The sequence below is a fragment of the Erpetoichthys calabaricus genome, chromosome 8, assembly GCF_900747795.2.
Source record: "Erpetoichthys calabaricus chromosome 8, fErpCal1.3, whole genome shotgun sequence".
Taxonomy (NCBI): Eukaryota; Metazoa; Chordata; class Cladistia; order Polypteriformes; family Polypteridae; genus Erpetoichthys; species Erpetoichthys calabaricus.
The window spans coordinates 57,903,018-57,927,109 of NC_041401.2; the positions used below are offsets into that span (position 1 = coordinate 57,903,018).

The 24,092-nt window shown below is 36.6% G+C and overlaps 1 protein-coding gene across 1 annotated transcript in view; it reads left to right on the top strand.

Annotated features, from left to right (window-relative positions):
- zranb3 (zinc finger, RAN-binding domain containing 3) overlaps positions 1–24,092 on the top strand; it is a 346,469-nt gene that overhangs the window by 283,880 nt on the left and 38,497 nt on the right. Inside the window, exons 11-13 of the mRNA XM_028806547.2 lie at positions 9,457–9,636; positions 14,314–14,478; positions 21,569–22,043. Coding sequence (XP_028662380.2) covers positions 9,457–9,636; positions 14,314–14,478; positions 21,569–22,043 — 820 coding nt within the window. The remainder of the gene's footprint in view (positions 1–9,456; positions 9,637–14,313; positions 14,479–21,568; positions 22,044–24,092) is intronic.

Below are 24,092 nucleotides of genomic sequence, written 5' to 3' on the forward strand. Positions count from 1 at the left end.
TTCATTGACAGCCAAACCATAAAGGGTTGTAATGCACACCAACAAGTGACCAGCTAACTCAGGGGTCTCAAACAATATGGGAGGGCCATCATTGTCCCTCCAACCAGCCTCCTATTTAGCTGTTGATGAACCCTTTTATTTCATTCTGTGGGTTGTTAGTGATCACGTTCTGCTACAGATTTTCTGAAGTGTTTTATTTTTTTCTGAGATCACCATCCAAGTGCTATGTGTGAATCACAGAAGATTAGTATTTATCAGACTTTTACTTTTGTTTTCAAACATTGTATTTAGACAGAAATTACTTGAAAGACAGTTGTAAATAGAATCTGATATAGCCTGGTTGTCTGTTGGCTCAGTTTGCATCTGATTTTTTTTTTTTGAATGCTAGGTTAAAAAAATGCAACAATTAAAATGCAAGTCAGATAAGGTCAAGACAACAAAGTAAGTTACATTAGTATTGGTAATTGTTTAATAATGGAGAAAGTGGCTGAAATGAAAACAACAGCCACTGCAGCCTCTAGGAGCAGAATTTGACACCCCTGCTCAACAACTTTATTATCCAGATACATATACCAAAAAGCACAATTACGGTTTTATTTTTATTGTTAAAAAAGGAAGGATTTGATTTAATTCTGCATCCAAGATTATTTTTTCATATTCTTTAACAGCCTATGGGAGTAAAAGCATTATAAAAATGAACAATAAAAGAACAAGTTAAGAATAAAATGGTCATTAGATCAGTAAACATCCGGTCTCTTTCAGAGACTTGGCAACAGCTCTGAAGGTGCCTGCAGCTGCTAGCCTAACTTTGCATGACAGAGAATATGAAAGAATATTTTTAGGGTAACATAACATTCACCGTAAAGAAATAGCATAAAAGGTTAATAAATGTCAGAAACCTGTTCAGGCATATCAGGAAACCAGATAAAGGTCAAGCGAACAACAGAGACAAACATGTAGTACACAAAATGTACTGAAAGATAACTAAAAAGTCAGCAGATGTCCTGTAAACAGCCAGATTGGACAGTTGTTATAGTATATACAGAAATTTCAAGGGTGATGGCTCAACCCAAAAGGTATAAGAAGAACCAGAATTTAATATAATAATAGACTTTGATTTTATAGAAGTAATTTGGGTGTAAAGCAATGAACCAACCAGAGTAAATGTATGCATTGATTGACACTGTTATATAAATTCAGTTGCTTATAAAATAGACCTACATTTTTAATATTTGACCATTCTCATCATGCTGTCAAAGAATGCTCCCTGTTCAAGTATTACCTGAAGAATAAATGATGCAGATGGACAAACTTTTCTCCTGCCTGATTACTGATTAAAAAGTTTTATCAGACTTGTCTTGTTAGAGGATATGTTTCTTTATTTAATTAATGTTGATTTCTACTGCAAGAAATCAAAATGTAATCCTTGGTAGCCAGCTCAGTAGTACTGTGTGAAATAAAAGCCTTGACACACAGAAAAAAGGTTTGGGACAGTCACCCGCAGACTTGAGCCCTGGCTGCAAAAGACAAAATAGGTTGCACAGATGTGTACAGAATTGAGTCCAACATAGAACTGAGGAAACATAGGAAGTGGTCTAGGTTTTAAGGCAGGGAACCAGGAAGTGATGTCAGGGTTGCCGGAAGCAGAAGTGACATCTTCACAACAGGACCCGGAAGTGACATCATCGTGGCCGGAATCAGGCAGAATTTCCCGTGTTTGGTCTGCAGGGATAACAGAGAAAGAGTTAGCACACCCCTCCACACCCTGGCCTGACATGGAATTACCTTCATTTGGTTCTTTTAGCTGCCTCCCATGCGCATGTGTGAGACAACTGTCAACATCTGAAATTGGATGGAGGATGCTTAGGTGCTGCAGAACATTGTAGTTCCTGACTATAAGTATGGATAGATATCAGGGAAAACAGGTTCCATGTGTTGAGTGGTAATAAGGCACAAAAAACATGATTTGCTAGCTTACTAGCTACTAAAAAAGATTCATATGGCATATAATGAACAGAAGCAAATTGGACTTTTAACTATAGAAAATGTTTAATCTAAATAGAACATGGAAGTCAATGAATTATGGGGTCAACTGTTTAACCTGGAAGGCATGACATGGGATTAGTGTTAATGTCAATTTTTGTAGGACACTCCTGCAGGTGGACATTCTCAGAAACAAAAATACTGAGACAATGAGGTAATATGGGTTATTATAGTTATATAGTCATAAAATATGTCACAATATGAATATGAGACTAAAATACAGATTTTAAAGAAAAGCCCCAAAATAAACACTACCTTAAAGAGGCTGTCATAAACATTTGGCAGAACATGCCAAATGAAGTTAACAAGACAGGGGGCAGTTATTGCATGTAAAGGGTATACAATCAAATATTAACTTGATCCAACTTTACTTTGCTTCACATTAATTTCTTCCAGTGTTTCTGCTGGGTTGGCATTGGAGAGCTAAACACAACAAGTTAAATTTTTTTCCAGTACTGTTTGATATTTTTGAATTCGAATCTACCGGAAAAAGTTGTTCAAATGGCAAGATATCAGTTATTCAGAATGGACTGTAAAAGAGGACTTTATGGCAAATTACAAGGTGGCGCCGTGTGCATGTTTATAAACAACAGCTGATGCAGGGATGTGTCCAAAATTCTTTCTTTTTCCTGTGCTGCTTTAGAAGCTCTTGTAATTCATTGCAAGCCATTCTATCTACCTTGGGAATCCATATTACTAACTGAGAATGGTAAACCGGATATGGACGCAGGTACATGGCATGCCCATGGACACAGGAGACATAGTGCACAGGCGCCGACAGCGAGCGAAGTCTGATCCACCGAGAACGAAGGAGTCACAGCTCAAAAACGAAGGAGCTCAACTGACATAAATAAGAAATGAGGCAACGCGCCCATATGCAACGACACAGTCACACAAAAAAGAGGATTCTGCGCTGCACCCCAGAGTCAAACGGAAGAGGCTACGGAGGCCCCACAGGTCCACAAAGATAGTACGGAAGGCGCGTGAAAGTACGAAAGGCGCATGTGCCTACAACGCGCTTCTGAACTAAACGGCCACACTACACAGCATGGTCCACGCGCTTCTAACACACCTACGGAGGCCCCACAGGTCCACAAAGATGCGAGCCCGCATGGATAAAAACAATAGACGTGGGCGCCTACAACGCACGTCTGAAACCGCGGAAGCAAAACTGTCTCAGCTCCAAAACTAAACAGCTCGACTAACGGAGCTACAATAACGAGCCCGTATGGACAAATACAATGTACATAGACGCCTACAACGCGCATCTGAAACTGCGGAAGCAAAGCAGGCACGGGTTCAAAACGAACGACCACAACTGACGGAGATACATACAGAAGCGAGCCCGCCTGAATACAATTAATGAACGTAGGCTCCTACAACGCGCCTCTCAAACAGCAGAGTGAATAGATAAACGGCAAAGAAAGGAACGACAGACGGTCGATAAACAATTCCGCCAATTAGCTGACAACGCATTCTGTAATGAGTCCACTATTAGTGGACATTCATTAGGATTAATGAACATACTTCCTTTGTTTGTCATCTACACCTTTACACTCCAATATATCTCATACATTCATCAATGTATTTCAGGTTACCCAACACCGGGGGTAGGCGAGCGAAGCAAGCAGGGGGCATAGCCCCCTTGTTTCATTCTGTTATACTGGTTGGTATTTACATTCATCTGATGTGAATGCTCAATTGGCACAACAGTTGCTAGCTAATAACATTCATTGTTTGGAAAATAAATTCCCCAGTTCTGTCATTTTCATTATGGGGGATTTTAACAACAGTAACATGAAAGATGATCTGCCCTAATACCACCAACTGATCAACTGTCTCACACGTGAGGTCAGAACATTGGATCACTTTTACACCAACATTAAAGGGGCATTTCACCTTTTTCTACTGTGCTCCTCTTGGCAACTCTGTCCATGCCTTGATTATGCTTGTCCCCAGCTATAAACAGAAACTGAAACAGTCAAAGCCCACCAGGACTATTAGCCACAGATGGACTCCTTTGGCTGTCGGAAGGCTGAGGGACTGTTTAGGCTCCACGGATTGGAAAGCCATGGAAGACTGGTGTTACAGCATAGATGAATATACTGATATTGTGACATCTTACATCTCCTTCTGTGAAGATGTTTGTCTCCCTAAAAAGACCATTGTGAGACATAACAGTGACAAGCCATGGTTCACCAAGGAGCTGAGGGTCCTCAGAACTGCTAAGGACCAGGTCTGGGAAGAGTAATGAATATCGATCTGCAAGCAGCAGTTTAGTAAAGCTCTGAAAGCTGCAAAAGCCACTTATAAAGATCAGCTGGAATAAGGCTTTAGCAGTAATAAATACACATGATTATACAAATGACTGTAGATCCATGAAAAAAATAGTAAAAATCCTAAAGTTTGCAAATGATACAACTCTAGTGGGTCTCATTTCTAATAATGGCATGTCTTCCTATCAGTTCCTACCATCTTGTAAAATGGTATTCTTGTAACAACGTGGAGCTCAATGATTATAAGACAGTGGATGTGAGGATTGGCTTACTGTATGTTGTGAAGTCACTAACAGTCCACCTTTGCAAATTAATGGCCAGACTGTGTCTGTGGTTCAGTTGTTTAAATTCCTGGGGACTGCTTTCAGTAATACGTTAAAATGGGACAAGCACATCACCTCCATCATCAAGAAAGCCAGACAGTGATTGTTCTTACTTTAGAAGCTTGGCTCATCTAGGTGTATACAGTAATCCCTCCTCCATCGCGGGGGTTGCGTTCCAGAACCCCCCGCAAAAGGTGAAAATCCGCGAAGTAGAAACCATATGTTTATATGGTTATTTTTATATTGTCATGCTTGGGTCACAGATTTGCACAGAAACACAGGAGGTTGTAGAGAGACAGGAACGTTATTCAAACACTGCAAACAAACATTTGTCTCTTTTTCAAAAGTTTAAACTGTGCTCCATGATAAGACAGAGATGACAGTTCCGTCTCACAGTTAAGAGAATGCAAACATATCTTCCTCTTCAAAGGAGTGCGCGTCAGGAGCACAGAATGTCAGAAAGAGAGAGAAATGCAAACAAATCAATAGGGCTGTTTGGCTTTTAAGTATGCGAAGCACCACGGCACAAAGCTGTTGAAGGCGGCAGCTCACACCCCCTCCGTCAGGAGCAGAGAAAGAGAGAGAGAGACAGAGAAAAACAAACAATCAAAAATCAATACCTGCCCTTCGAGCTTTTAAGTATGCGAAGCACCATGCAGCATGTCGCTTCACAAAGCAGCTGCACAGAAGGGAGCAACATGAAGATAATCTTTCAGCATTTTTAGACGTATCGTCTAGGTGTGCGAACAGCCCCCCTGCTCAATCCCCCTACGTCAGGATCAGAGAATGTCAGCGCAAGAGAGAGAGAGAGAGCAAAGTAAGTTGGGTAGCTTCTCAGCCATCTGCCAATAGCGTCCCTTGTATGAAATCAACTGGGCAAACCAACTGAGGAAGCATGTACCAGAAATTAAAAGACCCATTGTCCGCAGAAATCCGCGAACCAGCAAAAAATCCACGATATATATTTAAATATGCTTACATATAAAATCCGCGATAGAGTGAAGCCACGAAAGGCGAAGCACGATATAGCGAGGGATTACTGTATTGTTACATTTTTACTTGGCCATCATTTTGTGACCACTTGCATCACCGTTTAGTTTCCTTCAGTCTCCTCTCTAAGAGTCCGTTGCAGCAGGTGATTTGTTCAGCTGAGGAAATCATTGGCTGTTATCTCCCAACATTTAAAGATCTGTTCATTGCTAGAGCAGGAAAGATTGCAGCTGACTCCATCTACCCTAGCACCTATCTGTTCATTAAATTGCCATCATAGAAGAGGTACAGGTCTATTGCGACCCGAACTACACTCCATCTCTGCATCTTCTTTCCTCAAAGTATTCAAATCTTAAATAAACTTACTTAGGGTTACTCCTAACTGTTTTTACAACATATAACTGGTAACTATGCTGTTTGTCTATTTGTAAATACTTCATACTTTCTCAATTTGTACTGTTTTATAGTTTTTCCATTTATTTGAGGGTATTATTGAAGTTTGTAAATGTCTTTGAGAAACTGTTGTATTTGTATAGTTGTTTGCACAATGTCAGATTAATGGTGGGATGAAATTTTGTTGTCTTGAGTTGATAATGTCTTATATTCCATGTTTTTGCACCTAACCAACATCAATTCTGGTATGTTTCACATGCTAGCAATAAAATGATACTGATTCTGATGAAACATTGCCCAGAAATTAAAGCAGACACTCTGTATTTTAGTATTATATTAATCTTTTAACATAGAATATACAGTGGAACCTCGGTTTGCGAGCATAATTCATTCCGGAAACGTGCTCATAGTCCAAAGCACTCGTTTATCAAAGTGAATTTCTCCATAAGAAATAATGGAAACTCAGATGATTTGTTCCACAACCCAAAACTATTCATATAAAAATGATTAATACAAAATCCATCCATCCATCCATTATCCAACCCACTGAATCTGAACACAGGGTCACGGGGGTCTGCTGGAGCCAATCCCAGCCAATACAAGGCACAAGGCAGGAACCAATCCCGGGCAGGGTGCCAATCCATTGCAGTAATTCAAAATATAAAGTAAAAATACATAAAACAAATTAACCTGCACTTTACCTTAGAAAACAATCATGGCTGGTGTGAGTGAGTTTCTAAACTCTTGTGGGATTGCACCCAACGGGACGACTCGCGGAAGAGCGTTCCAAAGCAATCACAGTCTCCCAGCACTGTAGCAGTTCGCCGTAAAAGCAAATCCGAAAAGATCGCGAACATGCTATAAGCGCCTGCCGTCGATGGGTGATACAAGGAACATTATAAGTGCGCAGGGCCCTGCCTGACTGTTGTGTCTGTGTATAGGAGAGTGGCAGATCCCTCTACAATAAATAACCACGCTGTTGCTGTTTCAGGATGAATAAAGCTGGTGTTGTTAAAGTACTGAGACTCAGCTTTGTGTTTTAGGGTGCAAGACGGGGAGTCGCACGTCACAGTACACGTGCATGCACGAGCACACACACATACACACGCGAGCGAGCACACACACACAGTCACAATGCTAATGCTGCAGTAAACAGTATACGCTCGTACGGATGTTGACTATATGAGTGAGGCACGCCGACTCAGATGGAGAATAGGAGATGATTGCCCACAATCCCGCAGCGAGAGAGAGAGAGAAGAACCATCAGCTCAGTTGTGATCACATGATGCTCAGCAGACAAAGCGTATATGTACATACTACTCGTACTGCAAGACCTCGCTCGTTTATCAAGTCAAAATTTATTAAAAAGTTTTGCTCGTCTTGCAAAACACTCGTAAACCAAGTTACTCACAAACCGAGGTTCCACTGTATAACAATAATAACCCATATTACCTCATTGTAATAGTATTTTTGCTTCCCATTGTATATAGTGGACAGTACCTGTAGAACCACCAACCTCTTTAGTAATTATAGCTGTGAACTACTGGAACCACCTGCAGAGAAGAAGAAGGGGTATATGGGTATTGTACTTAGCCTTACAAAGCTGCACAATGCCATTATAAAAAACTCCACACATTATCTTCCAAAACTGTGAGCATTAAATATACAAACAAATAAAATTTAACATGTTAAGAATGTGAATGTTTTTGGAAACTTAAAACAATGACCAAATTGTTACAGCCTAATCTTTGAAAATGGCTATGACAGAGCTTTCTGGACAACCAGTAAACTACGGCTCTTTAGTTACTAATAGAAAAGCAGGTAGAGGTGGTGAAAGAAATTAACTTTCTGTTATCCTATTCTGAATGCCAGGAAAATAAAGTTAAATTCTCTATCAAATGCACTTAATCATTTAAGTGTTGTACAATCTAAATGACTTGGAGAAAATAAAAAAAAACCCTTAACAATACTTCCTTTATTGAACCAGCTAATCTAACTCAGGGTTACAGGGAGCTCAAACCTAACTTGGTAGCACTTGGCACATGGGAGGAGCCATCTCTTGATTGAAGTGTAAAGACTATATACTACTGGACTGAATGTTATACTGAACTACTGGGACCAGTATGTGTGGGCTTTGCAAAACATTACATTACAGAGTAAAAATACCCTTAAACCCTCAAGAATAACTTTGAATCCAAGTGATGTATTGATACTTTGACAGCAGATCCTGGCAATTATCAGTGTACACTGATCAGCCACAACCTTAAAACCACCTGCCTAATATTGTGAAGGTCCAACAGTTGCTTGATTGGATTGAGATCTGGGGAACTTGGAAGCCAAGTCAACACCTTGAACTCTTATGTCATGTTCCTCAAACAATTCCTGAATAATTTTTCCAGTGTTGCTGGGCACATTATCTTGCTGAATGAGGCCACTGTCATCAGGGAAGAGCTTTTTTGAATGCCATATCTACCCCCAGCATTCCTCCATGCTGACATCTTCACAAGCTGCATCCATTTCCTCCAATAGAGACATGTTGTCATGGAGCCTGTGATTATATGCATGTCAGCTATATGCTGAGAAGAATTTCACAATTAGGTTGAAGAAGGGTAAATCAAGTGATAAGAACTCAATTGACATGTGTTGTTGGGCAACAAACCATTGCCTGACAAGACTTGAGTGATGACAACTGACACTGTCCCAAATAACTACATATTGTGGAAGGTCAGGTCTCACCACTCCACTGTCATTCTCAGGAATTAGAGCCTTTTAAAGCCCCCAAAAAATCAAGGAGCCGAGCTGTGTTGTGGGGTCTGATGGTAGGAATATGGTGGATTATGCCATTTCTTTGATATGACAGTGCATCTAATTGTAGACAATGCATATAAAGTGATAGACTTCCCAGTCACCTGTAATGCTTTGGGCGTCTAATATCCTAAGCAAACACTTTGTCAAACATATTTATGTCTGTTATTTTTTGTTGTTCAATTTTATTCATTGAGTCAACTAATCCCACTCCTCTTTTTCTGTTACACGTTCAAACATACTGTAAATATAACAGTTTCATTTGGCAAGTAACAACTGCTTTATTTGTGCATTGTTGCCAACATGATAAAATGTAAAATATGGCACAGCTCGTATATTCTGCCTCTGTCTTTTTGTTTCTTCTGTACTACTAATAATAGCAACCTTATCCTTTTCTGAACAGATTTAGAACACATCAGTACAGCATGTCTCCAGTAAAAGAATGGCTTCAGCATTTTTTAAATACTTACAAACAAAGAAATATTGCAACCCTGCATAAAGTGATATTACAATATACTGCCGTCTTATTATTTAATTTGGAGTGTATGCGTGTTTTCCATTGTCATGTTAGAATTTTTGAATAAATGTGATTTACATTTTTTGTGTTTTTCTAAACTTTTGTCAAGGGATTAACATTCACGGCTGCTACTCATGTTGTATTTGCTGAGCTTTACTGGAACCCAGGACACATTAAACAGGCTGAGGACAGAGCACATCGAATTGGCCAGACCAGCTCTGTCCATATTCACTACCTCATAGCTAAAGGAACTTTTGATACAGTGATGTGGGCAATGTTAAACAGAAAGGTAAGGATTATTGTGTGTCCTACAAATTTTATATAGCACTGTATGATTATGTAGTCTTAACCTGTTTGTAGTATGCTGAATGTGTGTAGTATGCGTGAATAAAAAAATGCATGTTCTGTGGCTAAGTCATGCTTAGTAAGCAGGGCAATCATCATTCAATAGCTATAATAAGCCTGCCATGTCTGTTTCTGACATCTTCAGGCAACGATCTACGAGTTGACTTATTATCTTGATGACTTGCCACAGGGTAAACCATAAAAACATTGTTTTTACTTTGGGTGCTTCCCAATTGTAATAGGATCATAATGTAACCAGCAAAAACTGTTCAGTCACTTTCAGTTTAACAGATTGTCAATCTTAAATAAAGCAGTAAATACTCCTTCAAATCATTCCCCAGTGTGTTCTTTAAACTCACAGAATTGCATTATTTTCACAAATTGCTCTTTAAGAAGTGAATTAATGCTTTAACACATGTTTGACTTACCTTCTGTAATAACCTCTGCAAACAGCATCCTTCTAAACCGTTATAACTGAACTGTATCTAAAAGTTATGGAACTGGCGGGAAGCAGTTTCTCTTACCTGAATTGATGCTACATGCTAGGGACTGTGCACTCGGTGGAACTACTGTGGAGCTGTGTTCAACATATGTACATTAATGGTATTACGTTGTATATTTAGAAGTGAAGTCCACTACTCTACTTTTGTCTAAAGTGATCTCTTGTGTAACTGTATCAGGTGTTAATGGACTCCTGCCTACGTACAATATCCAACATAATGTTCATCGTAACCACAGACATTTACTTTGGTGTATGGTGCATTGCCTTTTTTCAGACAAGGTTCTGTGCTTAAATGCTCAATGACAACTGTGCATATAAGAAGGTGTTGAGCTTGCGTAGATTGACTAAATTGCTTAGATTGATGCAGATCTAGTTATAATGTAATGTAACCTAATCCAATGTGGCAGTTGTTGTTTTAAAAACTCTGTCACATAGTACGTAAAACAATCTGAATCAGCTGATTCTGTAGCAGAAACCACTCTTTTGAATTGGAAGTATACTTGGACTTGAAACTATAAAGCATCGTTTACCACACCTTTGCATTAAGAGGTATTAAAGAGGCTCATAATTATAATGTACACTGTGCAGTATTTAGCATCATAGCTGAATAATTCATTTTTTCACTTATTAGTTTCTGGTGTACATTGTGTAAGGTGCTTTGTCAAACATGTTTTTTTTGGTGCAGAAATTGGAATAAGGCTGCTAAGTTCAGAGTAAGTGATCCATATACTCTATTGTTTATGTCTCTTAACTCCTTTCCTTTAAATGCAGTGTTGGTGTACTGCCCACTAGTGAAAATTTTATTTTTGATCACTTTTTTTTTAATGATGTTTAAAAATTTTGAGTACTGTATATTTTTTTTTTTTTTTTTTTTTTTTTTAATTTGCTAATCCTAGTATATTGTGACTTTAACATTTTTCAAATGTTACACAAAGTATGATGTGCTACACCAATAGTGTTCCAGGTCAGGTTCATTCAGTTTTGTTTAACATTTCACTTGCATTTGAAGTATAATTAATGTTAAAACTATTAATGTCTATTTCACCTAATATCGTGCATGACTGTATATGTATGTGTACTTTTCTACTTTTATTTTTCTATTTTTATACAGTTATTGTCTGTTTTTCACCTGCATTATTATCATTCTTTAATATTATTTATTGTATCAGTATGCTGCTGCTGAAGAATGTGAATTTCCCATTGGAATTAATAAAGTATCTATCTATCTATCTATCTATCTATCTATCTATCTATCTATCTATCTATCTATCTATCTATTCTCAGTTATAGCATATGAAATTGTTTTAAATCTGCTGTACAAAACCTATATTTGAGCAATCATAGTTCATTAGTTTACATTATCTGTTTATTTTTATGAGAAGTACCATATATACTCGCTTTTTAGTTCTCCTGTGGATAAGTCAGGGCTTGATTTTACCGTATAATGTACGGTATTTTATAATGTCAGTCATACAAGTCGAATGCGGAAAACTCACTCTGTGGATCCAAGAAATTATGATATGGAAACGCCCACCTGAGAAAGTAACCACAGAGCACACTGCCTTTTTTTCTGTGTATTGTGCCTATGTGACCACGGGGTAATACCCAAACTATTCCGAAGAGACGATTGCACTGTTTTTTGTATCTCACACCCTCATACACCTTATTGTAAGAGCATCCCTTATCTACAGTGGAAAATATGAAGCTGGTTTTTAAATTAAAAGTCGTTGAAGTGGCAAAAGAAATTGGTAACTATGCTGCTGCAACAAAATTTGATGTGTCTGAAAAACTGGTGCGAGATTGGAGGAAGCAAGAAGATGTTAAAAAAAAAAAGTAAGTGTAGCATTTTTGAATGAGAGTATATGTTGGGGTCTGATTTTATGATCGATTTTTCAGGTTTCAACACCTGACTTATACGTGAGTATATATGGTAATTAGATGCTGTTTTAGGACAAGTGTTTCAGATAGTATTAAATTGTAAATATGCAATAGTATTTTCTTAATTATTGCTTATTCGACTGTACAAGACTGGCTTTCATTATGTGTTAGTGTAGGTAGGAAGTGTACCATGGTGAGCAGGATGTCTCTTCAGTTTTACACATCAGTAGTGACCCTGAGAAAGTAATGTAACCAACCTGTACTGTAACATTAAAAAGGTTCGCTGTATGAAAATAAATGTAATAGATACTGTTGCATAAATGCATCTGCTGAATAAATAATAATAATAATAATGATGATTTATCATTTAAAGGTTTATGATGCCTTTCCTTGAAATTTAACATCAAGGTGCTCTAGTGATACTTTAATACTAAGATTATTTACATACTTCCTGAAATTTAGTATTATTTCATTTTTATCTCAAGTATTTTTTAATTCTTATTTTTGTATTTTGATACAGTGTTTTGTTTACTGCTCTATTTTTATACTTAATCCTGTTTTTGATTAGACCATTGTTTGATTCATCCTACTGTGAATTACATTTACTTTTGTTCACTTAGCAGACATTTTTATCCAAATCAACTTAAAATGAGGTTAGTATAATTACGTAATCATTATTTTGGGGTCTGTTTTGAAAGAAATGTTACAAGAATAGGTTACAAAAACTGACTAATTAAAACAAGTAAAAAATGCTTCATGCCTTAAAAGCAAGAAGACATTAGAACAATTAAAGCAAAAGGCTAGTTAACCTTACTTTAACTACAAAATAAAAAACTTAGCATAAAAATCCATTAGCGGTTAGGAAAAAATATCACAAAACAGGAAAGTTTTCATATGTTTATTACAGTAATCCCTCGCTATATCGCGCTTTGACTTTCGCAGCTTCACTCTATCGCGGATTTTATATATAAGCATATTTAAATATATATCGCGGGTTTTTTGCTGGTTCGCGGATTTCTGCAGACAATGGGTCTTTTAATTTCTGGTACATGCTTCCTCAGTTGGTTTGCCCAGTTGATTTCATACAAGGGACGCTATTGGCAGATGGCTGAGAAGCTACCCAAACAGAGCGCGTATTACATATTAAATAAAACTCCTCAAATATATTGTGAGCATGGGGGCTGTTCGCACCCCTAGAGGATACGGCCGCTCCTCAAAAAACGCTGAAAGATTACCTTCACATTGCTCTCTTCCTTGCTGGGCTTACATGTGGCTGCTTTGTCAAGTGATATGCTTCCTGCACGGTGCTTTGCATACTTAAAAGATCAAACAGCACGTATTGATTTTTGATTGTTTGCTTTTCTCTGTCTCTCTCTCTGACATTCTCTGCTCCTGACGGAGGGGGTGTGGGCAGAGTGGCTGTTTGCACACTGGCCTAGAGGATACAGACGCTCCTCTAAAAATGCTGGAAGACTACCTTTATATTTCTCCCTTCCTTGCAGCTGCTTTGTCCGGCGGTGCTTCGCATACTTAAAAGCCAAACAGCCCTGTTGATTTTTGTTTGCTTTTTTCTCTCTCTCTCTCTCTCTCTCTCTCTGACATTCTCTGCTCCTGATGCGCACTCCTTTGAAGAGAAAGATATGTTTGCATTCTTTTAATTGTGAGACGGAACTGTCATCTCTGTCTTGTCATGGAGCACAGTTTAAACTTTTGAAAAAGAGACAAATGTTTGTTTGCAGTGTTTGAATAAAGTTCCTGTCGCTCTACAACCTCCTGTGTTTCTGTGCAAATCTGTGACCCAAGCATGACAATATAAAAATAACCATATAAACATATGGTTTCTACTTCACGGATTTTCACCTTTCGCGGGGGGGTTCTGGAACGCAACCCCCGCGATCGAGGAGGGATTACTGTAAACAGACTGAGGGAGCCAGCGGTTCACTTGAATGTCAGCAGCTCATTTCATTGGCAAGTGGCTAATCATGAAAAGTGTCTGTATTGAAATTTTAAGTCACATGGAGGTTGTTCAGGTTTCTAAAGACTAGAAGTGGGTTCCCATTATCTGGGATGGCTGTTTGTAGTAGGTCCAGCTCATCCTAGAAAGTTCCTTTGTTGGCCTGGAGGATTATAGAGATCAACAATGTAAATGTTAATAGGGTGGTAGACAATACTTGTTTTCTATTTAAGTTTGAGTCTCCCCTTACAGAGCGGGTTTGACTTTTTGTTGTGTTTTATTTATAGGAAGGAGTCACAGGTAATACCCTAAATGGAAAAAAGGAACAACTGAAAGCAGAAATTGAGGACAGTGATAAGTGGGAGTTCCTAAATTTTTCTTCTGCATGGATGCCAAGTGAGAACCTTCTGGATGATGATGCAAACAACAAGCAAGAGGTCTTTTTCTCTCATGTTAGTTGAAATCATCTGAAACTTGCCTACTTCAATTTACTATCACAGAGAGCATTCAAGTCCAGAACACTGCTTATTATGTCACCATGCTACTTTCCAAATACTGGCTAGTTTTTAAAATTCAGGTAGATTAACAATACAATAAAATAGTAGGCATAAAATGCCATGTAACACATGTATATTTTATGAGCAAGGAAACTGCAGAAAAAATTAACACCTGGTAGTCCAGGAGGCCTTGGAAAATGACAATGTTTTGTAGACTACCTTGTAGTTTTTACCTTTGTTGCATGTTAAAAAAGTTCTTCTATTATCAAATCTTTATCCGGTTCAGAGTCACAAGGAGGAGACAGCTTTGTGTAAAATCTCTAATCAACCTTGGTGTTATTGGTTTATGGTTATGGGATATCTCTAACATAGATTGAAGTTTTGGTTTTAGGTAATCTCAGTTTAGAGGAATAATGACAATTCCGATATGTGATGCTAAAGCAAGGAAAGCACTTAAATGGCAACAATTGGAAGCATCAAGAAATGGCTAAGCCCGGCATCCCCCAAATTGTACTGTAGTGTTTGTATAAAAGTCTCTTGGTGCATAACAGAAATCCAATATCTAATTTTTTTCAGTCACCCTTTGAAAGTAAAAGGTCACACAGCTGTATGACCCTAGAAGTAGGTCAAAGAGCACCCAAAAATAAGGTCATGTTTGATTAAATTTGGCAGAAAGATTTAACACATCACTTTTTAGAAAAATCATTGTCGGAATGAAAGAATATAATTTGTTATTATGCTGTAGTACTTAACTTAACGTAGTAGTTAACTAGGAAAGAGCTCATTACCAGTAATAATTGCTGGTAAATTAAGTGATCAGATGGATTAGCTGAATTCATTTATATTCTTCCACATTATTTGTCACAAACTATAAAAGTAAACTATAATATTTTCTTAAGCACACATTAATAGCAAGACAGTACTCTACATTTCCTATTATATAGTTGAAAAAATTATACATGGACTTAACTTGTAAAGATAAGAGATGGCCTTTATCATCTTTACTTAAAAACATCCAGTCAGAAACAAAAAGTAAATTACTAACAATGATAATAAGATACAGCTGTTCTAAGGGCTTCATGATATGGATACATACATTTAAACCTGCTCTAATGTAAAACAGAATAGATTATTCCTTGTTTAAACATAATGAGTTCTTTTCTTTTTTTGTTTTAATCTTTCAATTACTTTTATAGACGTATTGAAAATTTTACCTTCTGCTCAATTACCTAGATGATAATTTAACAGTTAAGGAAACCTAACATGATCTTACTTTTATACTCAACAAAGCCAGAAATGATGAAAATAATAATTATAATAATGGCAGGTGATGTAACATTTTAACTTTATGTTAATTTGCATTTTTAAATGGTTGAGGCATAAAGCACTGTCTCACTCTCTTCTTATGTTAATGAATGAAAGAATTCTTTTTAGACAATCTGTCGTGTAATCTGGCTCACTTGTATTTGTGTGTCAGTATATTCTCCAGAAATATTTTTGGGAGAATAAAAATTTAATTAAGTCTGTGTTTTAAAACGGATTATTTCTGTATATATTTTTGTATGTCTTCATAGCATCATATGCTGTGACATCCCTGAACACTGTAAACTACTAAATGCAAGGTTTTTTACCTTGTGAACAGATGAAGTGATATATTGCATTACCATGTGAATTATAAAAATAAAAAAAAAAAAAAAGAATTATAAGTCACTACCTGAAACATTATTGAGCAGCGTGCTGTAATATTCGGATAAAATCTCTTTTTTACAGTGTTCATTAATGTTGCATTTTATACAATTATTATTTATTTGTGTTTATAAAATCCCTGTTTGGATTTAAGAAAGTTATAAGTTAATGTTTATGGTAAATATATTTACCTTCACATTCTAATTTTATGGGTCATTCTATATCTAAAGACATTCAATCATTAGCAGTTGTATTTGCAGATGACTAAGCCAGCAAATATTCTTCAAGCACAAAGAAATATTTCACCATGTGCAAGCTCATAATTTCAAACAGATAGTTATACTTGGGTGGCCAAAAATTATCCTGCATTGGGAGGAGGCAAAAAAAAAAATCACCATCTGGTATATGAATAAGAAAAAACCACTGGGAGCTAAAGATTAACAATCAACCTTCCTCCAGGTGTCAAGCTTCACTTCCAAAAAATATGTCCAGTCATTTCATCAATACATCTAGTGTATGAACATGCCCTCTTAGCACATTCCAATTATTCATAACTCTTTAAAAACTAAAAGGGTAAGTTATAGAATCCCTCTGGTTTAATCCTAACTTTGTTCATCTACGTGCACTTGCCTCTGGTTCAACTTTCTTCAACAATAAATAATTGGTGCTGTTAACTACACCCTTGGAGACATTCTGTCTTTTTATCATCCTTTTGTAAAAACCATAAAGGGGCAGCATTCATTTCAGTTAATTCATGAGCAGCTTTAGTAACAAGTCACTGGCTACCATGTGGAGCTGCATGGAGAAAGAGAATATCTATTGAGAGGCTGTTCATGCTATTATTTTTACTGTTATGCATCAACCGATTTTCATGACTGCTCAATTCAGTTCAGTTGGAGCTGCATCTGTCTTGGCAGCATTGAGCACAAAGTAGTGCACTAATCATTTGAAGAGCACTAAACCAGCACTCATTCATTCTGGGCCAATTTACAGGTGCCAGTTAAACCAAAACTGCATACCTATAAGATAAGGGTGGGGTGGGATTAGTGAACCAAGTTGACTTGAGTAGAACATACAAACTGCACACAGTGCATATAATTGATGATCGTGCCACTCACTGAACGTGAATCTTGAAAATTATTACGGTGCCATAATACAGTATGTAGTTTGAATAGAAAAGATAATTTGCAAAAGAAACTGGTTTCAGTTTATTGTATGAAAACAGTGCAGCATACTGGGTAGGCTTTAATTATTAGAAAAGGGTATCTAATTATTTTATACAGAGTTAAAATAGAAGTGAGAAGTTGTTAGTCATTTTACATTACAGTTAAATTATAATCCATCCATCCATCCATCCATTATCCAACCCGCTATATCCTAATACATTTGTTAATTCATTTAATCTACTTTTTCTTTACAGAGTTAGAAAAACCTGGAGTCTATCCTCACAAAAGTGAGCACAAAGCGAAAACCAACCCCGAATTGGACTCTGGTCCAACAAAGGGCAAACTCTCACAACTCAAAGCAATTTTGAGTAATTTATTATACTGATTTGCATGTGTTTGGGATACATATTATAGAAGCAAAGGAAAAGCATTAAGGTTTAGGCCAGGGATTAAAGCCTGATCCTTGGAGCCATTCAGCCATAATTCCCTTAATTCAATTAAAGTTGAAATACTATTACTCAGCTTGCTTAGTTTTCTGGCTTGTGGGTACAATGATCATTTTCTTCCCATAAAGCAATTGCACTTCCCACTTCGTACTAATAAATGTCTGAAAGAATTCCTGGAAATGGTCAAATAGTCAGACTGAAAAAAAAAAAAGAATGTTTTATTGTTGAGAAGGTGTCAGGATACAAATATCAACCATATTCATGGTCCCTGTGAAAGACACTAAAAAATTTAAGATGAAAATTATTTTTGTAATGTTAGTGTGATTTGTTTTAACGTAATCCACTAATCAAGCATTTCTGGCTGCTGTTACCTGATATTCATTCTGGACCTGACAGATTGAATAGTCTCTTCTCATTTCTCAAACTTCTTATGTTTTTATTTATTTTTTTATTGTGTAGTAATAAGCACACTGCTGAGATCAGTCCTTGGCCCAAGGCTTTAACTTGATAAATAATATTCTTTAATACTAAATGATCTGATGTTCTATGGAAAAACATTGATAATGTTTTCCTCTAAAGTAGTCTAATGTATGAATATTTTATGTGAAATATTAATTTTTTATATCTATGTCCTCCTAACTCTGCACATTACATCATGTTTGCTTGTTTCAGCCACTTTCTTCGTCTTTGGTTGCATAGTAGCAGTTGTTGGCTTCATTCCAGCTGACGTTAATGTCCCCAGCATATCTTATGGTCTGCATGGCATTCTCTTTTCAAATCGGCATGGAAAACCAAACTGTTCAACACAAGATCTGAACTATTTATGAGCAGTAATATAATAGATTCAGTAAGATTGGCATTTGCCAGTCTTGATGTTGTAGTCCTGAGAGAAAATCCTATTTATACCAATAAAATACTTAAAGTGAGATGATCTCACACCAGCAATGGAAGTGCATTTGTACCAGCCAGTTTGAATAGAGAAAGGGGTGTCAAGATGTGCAAGTCCTTTTTGTGCAACTAGTTTGGTTAGATGGATGCACAAGGATGTGGGAAAGGTCCTATTTCAATGGAAATGAAACTAGAAAGTTTTCTTCAGTATAGGATGTCTGAGGGTAACAGGCCCGCCCTATAGTAGAATGGTAGGGAACTGCTTACAGTACCTAAGGGTAGGTAGCATTTAAGAATCCATTCTCCCTGCCCCTGTCCATAGATGAGTGTCAGGGAGGTAGCCATCAGTAACCACTGTGGCCTCTATAGTTCCTTATGGTGTTCCTAACAATGAAAGCAAATCTGAGAACAGCCTAGAATTAGCCCAGTAGTAGGGTTTAAAGAATACCTAAGATAAACTGAACCTGAGATGGGATGTTAGTTACGGCAGAAGTTCACTGAAAGGGAGAAAATGAAGTCACATGATCAGAGACTAACAAAAAATGGAAGTGAAGGGTCCTCTACATGTGTCAAAGGGCCATCCCACTTAATAGATGGAGTAAAGCCTATCCTGTTAAATGATTCTTTTTCACCTAAGAAAAATATGTCATCACTAAGTAAAACATTATATCAATAAAAATAAAAGAAACCAAACTACTAAGTCACTAATATTTGAAAATGGCATCAAAAAGAATGAAATGAACCATGCCTTGACTATCCCTTTAATGAGGGAGCTGAGATCAAGGTATAGTAGAGAAACTGTTGCACTTATAGTGCCCAAAGCACCATCAAGAATTACAAGTCCAAAATTACAAATATATTTTAAGAATTATCCAGTCTATATAACAGACACGAAATGAGAACATAAGTATTTTTTTAATTCAGTCTTTATTTTTGCATAAGCAGTCCTTTTTATTTTTTTTAATACTTTATGAATACAAAATGAATTGACTTGCCAATAAAGTCATTTTGTATATAAAATGTCAACTGATGACAATATATAGCTTATCAAAGCATATATAGATTTTCTCATATTGAAAAGAAAGCATTTCTTCAGTCAATAAAATTATTAGCTTTAAACATTCTAAGCAGATCATCCAGAAACTTGATTTGATATTACCTGTAAATACACAGCAATTATAAGAGTTTAAGAGCTGGTAGAGCAGCTGGTGTCGGTACAGAATCTGAAGGCAAGTTTTCAATCATTTTTTTTTACATTACTCAGACATGATTTTGCATAACACAGCTCTTCTGTTATAGCTCCTTTTAGCTGCCATTACTACTAATTGAAAAGGTCAGCCAGCCAGGTTGCCCCTTTGCTTATGTGCTGTCCAAAATGTTGTCGGCCATACAGAAAAAATAACCCACTTAATCAAATTTAGGTTTGCAGGGGCTTAGGACCAAGTTGGACTGGGCACCAGTTCATTATAATGCATAGTTAAAAAAAAAAAATGTTTTAATGTTATTTCCAAAGGTGGGTTCTGTTGATTGAAAAGATACAGAGGTCCAATGAATTAATTCACTAGACATGTACTCGAATTTAAATGCCAAATTTATAATAATAATAATAATAATAATGGACAATTATTATTATATAATATTGTAATAAGAGTAATGTACATTACAATAATGGCTTCAGTGAAATCAGAGAAAAAATGTAACATATTTGACGTAAGCAGAAGAACACTAAGTTTTATGTTTTTTTTATCACATGCCACATAAAGCAAAAGCACTCATAATAGACTGTAGTCACTTTGTGGCTAAAACAATAGGGATATCACAATTTCATTAAATGCCATACCGTTTTAAGTGAAACACTATAAGCCAGAAGAAAGGAAAAAAGAAATAAATAAGAAACAACAAAGGCAATGGATAAAGTTGAATAATAACATAAGAATTTGAACAATGGTTACTACAGCATTTCATATTCAGCTGCACCTAAGAAATTCCTATCCACCTTTTTGTCTCTGTGTTCCAAAATTAATAGTGGTTTCACTGAAAACATTACTTTTAAACAAAATATAATTAGCTCTATTTTTTTTTTTTTTTTGAAGTCCAGTTTCATTGGTGTTCCTCTTACATTTAAAGTTGGCTGTATGTGTGTTTTCTGTACAGGAATGGCACCCACATACAAGGCTGGTTTGTACCCACAGTTATAGGGACACATTTTCTAGTAAACCTGAATTGGATTAAGTAGTTTAATTGAATCATGGTTTCATGGAATTTCAGGTCTTGCTAAGACTGCTGATATTTTCTGGTTGCTTATTGTTAAATTTTGTTTTTTCTTAAGAGTTCATCATTTTTTTATTATTTTTTTGGTAAGACTCACTCAGCTGCTTTTCTTCAGTTCTACCAAATCAAATTTGCACTAAAAGCAGCTTTTCAGAAGCAAATAAATTAAATATTCAAGATGATATTACACAGTTTTACAAAGGACTAAAACATGGATATAAAATTCTTTGCTGTAGCATGGAGGCTATTGAACTTTCTACTCTACAACAATACCACCATCATTATTTCTATAGCACATTTTCATACACAGGATGTAGCTCAAAATGCTTTACAAGATATTAAAAAAATTAAATAAAATTAGATAAGAATAATAATTAATAGAAAATTAGACTCCTTATTTATAGAATTAATTTTTAAGTCTGTAAAGATGAGTCCGGTGATGAGGTCAGATGACTGGGGAGAACAGAAATTTTTTTTTTGAGGTCTATGCATTCATTTTTGTTTTCATTATTTAAGTTAATGTAATAAAATAGTGAAGTATGATATTGCCAGTTTATACTGTATAATAAGGTCTGTTTTTTCTTTTAGCTTGATAAAGAAAAACAGCATGATATACGAAGCTTCTTCTCACCAAGTCAGAAAAAGGAAAATAAGAGAAAAAGAAACAGCATTGATTCATTTCCTTGCCCATCCTCAAATGTAGGTAACATAAAAGATGAACAAGATAAAGAAAAGGCTTATGGAAACAGTTCTAGTGCCTGTGAGGAAGAAGTCACCAATGACAATATAGATGACACAGACTTTGAACAGGAAACCAAAAGACTAAAATATGTTAGTGATTCTGAAACTAAATGTTTCATTGAAGCAAAGAAGATACAGTTTTTTGAAAAGTCTACAGGTGTTCTGCATGCCATGCCACACAAATCACAGCAAACTTCAGCATTCCCCATGTTGCCATCAGCTACAAAACAGTGGAACTGTGCTGCCTGTACATACAGTAATAACTGCTTATTGTCCTACTGTGAGATATGTGAGACTCCTCGAAATAACAGTAGACACTCTTGTAAGTATTTTTTTTTTTTTTTTACTTTGTTTGTGGTTGCTATAGATGGGGAAAAAAGATACTGTGTCAGACACAGTTGTGGGAATATGTTTGGCCAGGGAAGAGTGCTGAATTCACATTGGCTTTCTTCATAGAATGGAGCCACATGTCCCTGCTGTGGTGTATGATACTCATTTGTGCTGCTGGATCAGCTAATGCTATTGTCTGAAATTCCCAATGTCTTAAGACATTGCATTTTGTGATGAGGAGAAGTGGCCACAAAAGGATCCAGAAATGGAAACAAAAATTATAATTTGAGGCCACTAATTAACAACAATAAAAAAGTAACATTATTGCAGTGTAAACAGTTTAATCAGAACCTCTAGTAAGGTACATAAGATTAAAGCAGTGAGTCTTCTCTTAGAATTTAAACGCTGCAACCAGGATGCCTTTTAAGTAAATGGGACCAAAGCCATCTTAAAGAAATTGTCCCCAAACCTGAATGGATGGCAAAGCGGAAATTTACAAGTATACAAGTATGAGTTATACTTCCCAATACCAGTATCACTCAAATAGCAGTATTTTGGATTAAAAACATATTGGAAACAGGACAATTCAAACATCCAATAAATAAAACTTTGTAATTGACATTTCTACTTGAAATAAACTCATTACATTTTCAGCATCCTGCATAGTAAGATGACTCTTATTTTCTTTTATTTCTGAAACTGAAAAAGCCATTCTTGGATATATTGTAATAAAGTACACTAAATTATTTCTGTTAAAAGAACATTTAATAGGTGCACTGATTGACTAAAATTCAAGTTTTCGTTAAATGTTGCTAGTGTGTTCTTACTGTATTATGTGTTCTATTTCTTCTTTGTTTAAATATAAGTAATTATTCTCATCCATGTTTTACAAACAATTGAAGAAAAATGCCTAGGTTTGATTAATCAATATTGCTTTTTATTATCCACATATATTTGAAAGTGAATATATTTCTGAATAAATGGTCAAACAGGTAGTACTGTATATAAAGCAAAAACACTGAGTACCAGTGCTCATCCTTGAGGGACACCATATCTAACCTAAGAATGTAATGAAGGAGGCTTTGTTACATTCTGTACATAAAAAATGCTTCAAATCTGTATGAACTAAATTCTGCAAAGAAGTGCCTAACAGGCCATGATAGTTTTCACACATGTGTTACAGAATGTTGTGATTTGTAGAGTCAAAATCTGTGTGTAAATCTCAAATTATAACTACAGTATTTCCTCTATTTCAATATATAATAATGTTTAGCTAAGGCTATTTTTCAGCTGTGACTAAAAGACAGCCTGAATCTGTAAAGTTAAGACTGAAGTTGTCAGTTCTAGGTTCAGTGCTTTATTCAGTGATTTATAAAGGGGACCACATCTCTGTAATCTGCGTTAAAGTGTTCACAAAAAGCTTTAATCTCCACAGTTCTTTTTTTATTGGTGAACAAGTTAATACTGGAAATGCCTAAATTCTTAGCTTTGATTTACATGTACACCCCGCTATGTTTACCTCTTTAACATTCATCCATCCATCCATTTTCCAACCCGCTGAATCCAAACACAGGGTCACGGGGGGTCTGCTGGAGCCAATCCCAGCCAACACAGGGTACAAGGCAGGAACCAATCCCGGGCAGGGTGCCAACCCACCACAGGACACACACAAACACACCCACACACCAAGCACACACTAGGGCCAATTTAGAATCGCCAATCCACCTAACCTGCATGTCTTTGGACTGTGGGAGGAAACTGGAGCGCTCAGAGGAAACCCACGCAGACACGGGGAGAACATGCAAACTCCACGCAGGGAGGACCCGGGAAGCGAACCCGGGTCTCCTAACTGCGAGGCAGCAGCGCTACCACTGCGCCACCGTGCCGCCCACTCTTTAACATTCACTCATCAATTAGTCTCAACACAATCACTACCACAGTCCCCTTGCTAACCTCAAGTACAAAGCAAGAATTGATTTTATTGTAGGACACGTCATAATTTCATATAATGGAGCATGGAATATTCTAGGAATGAATCGTT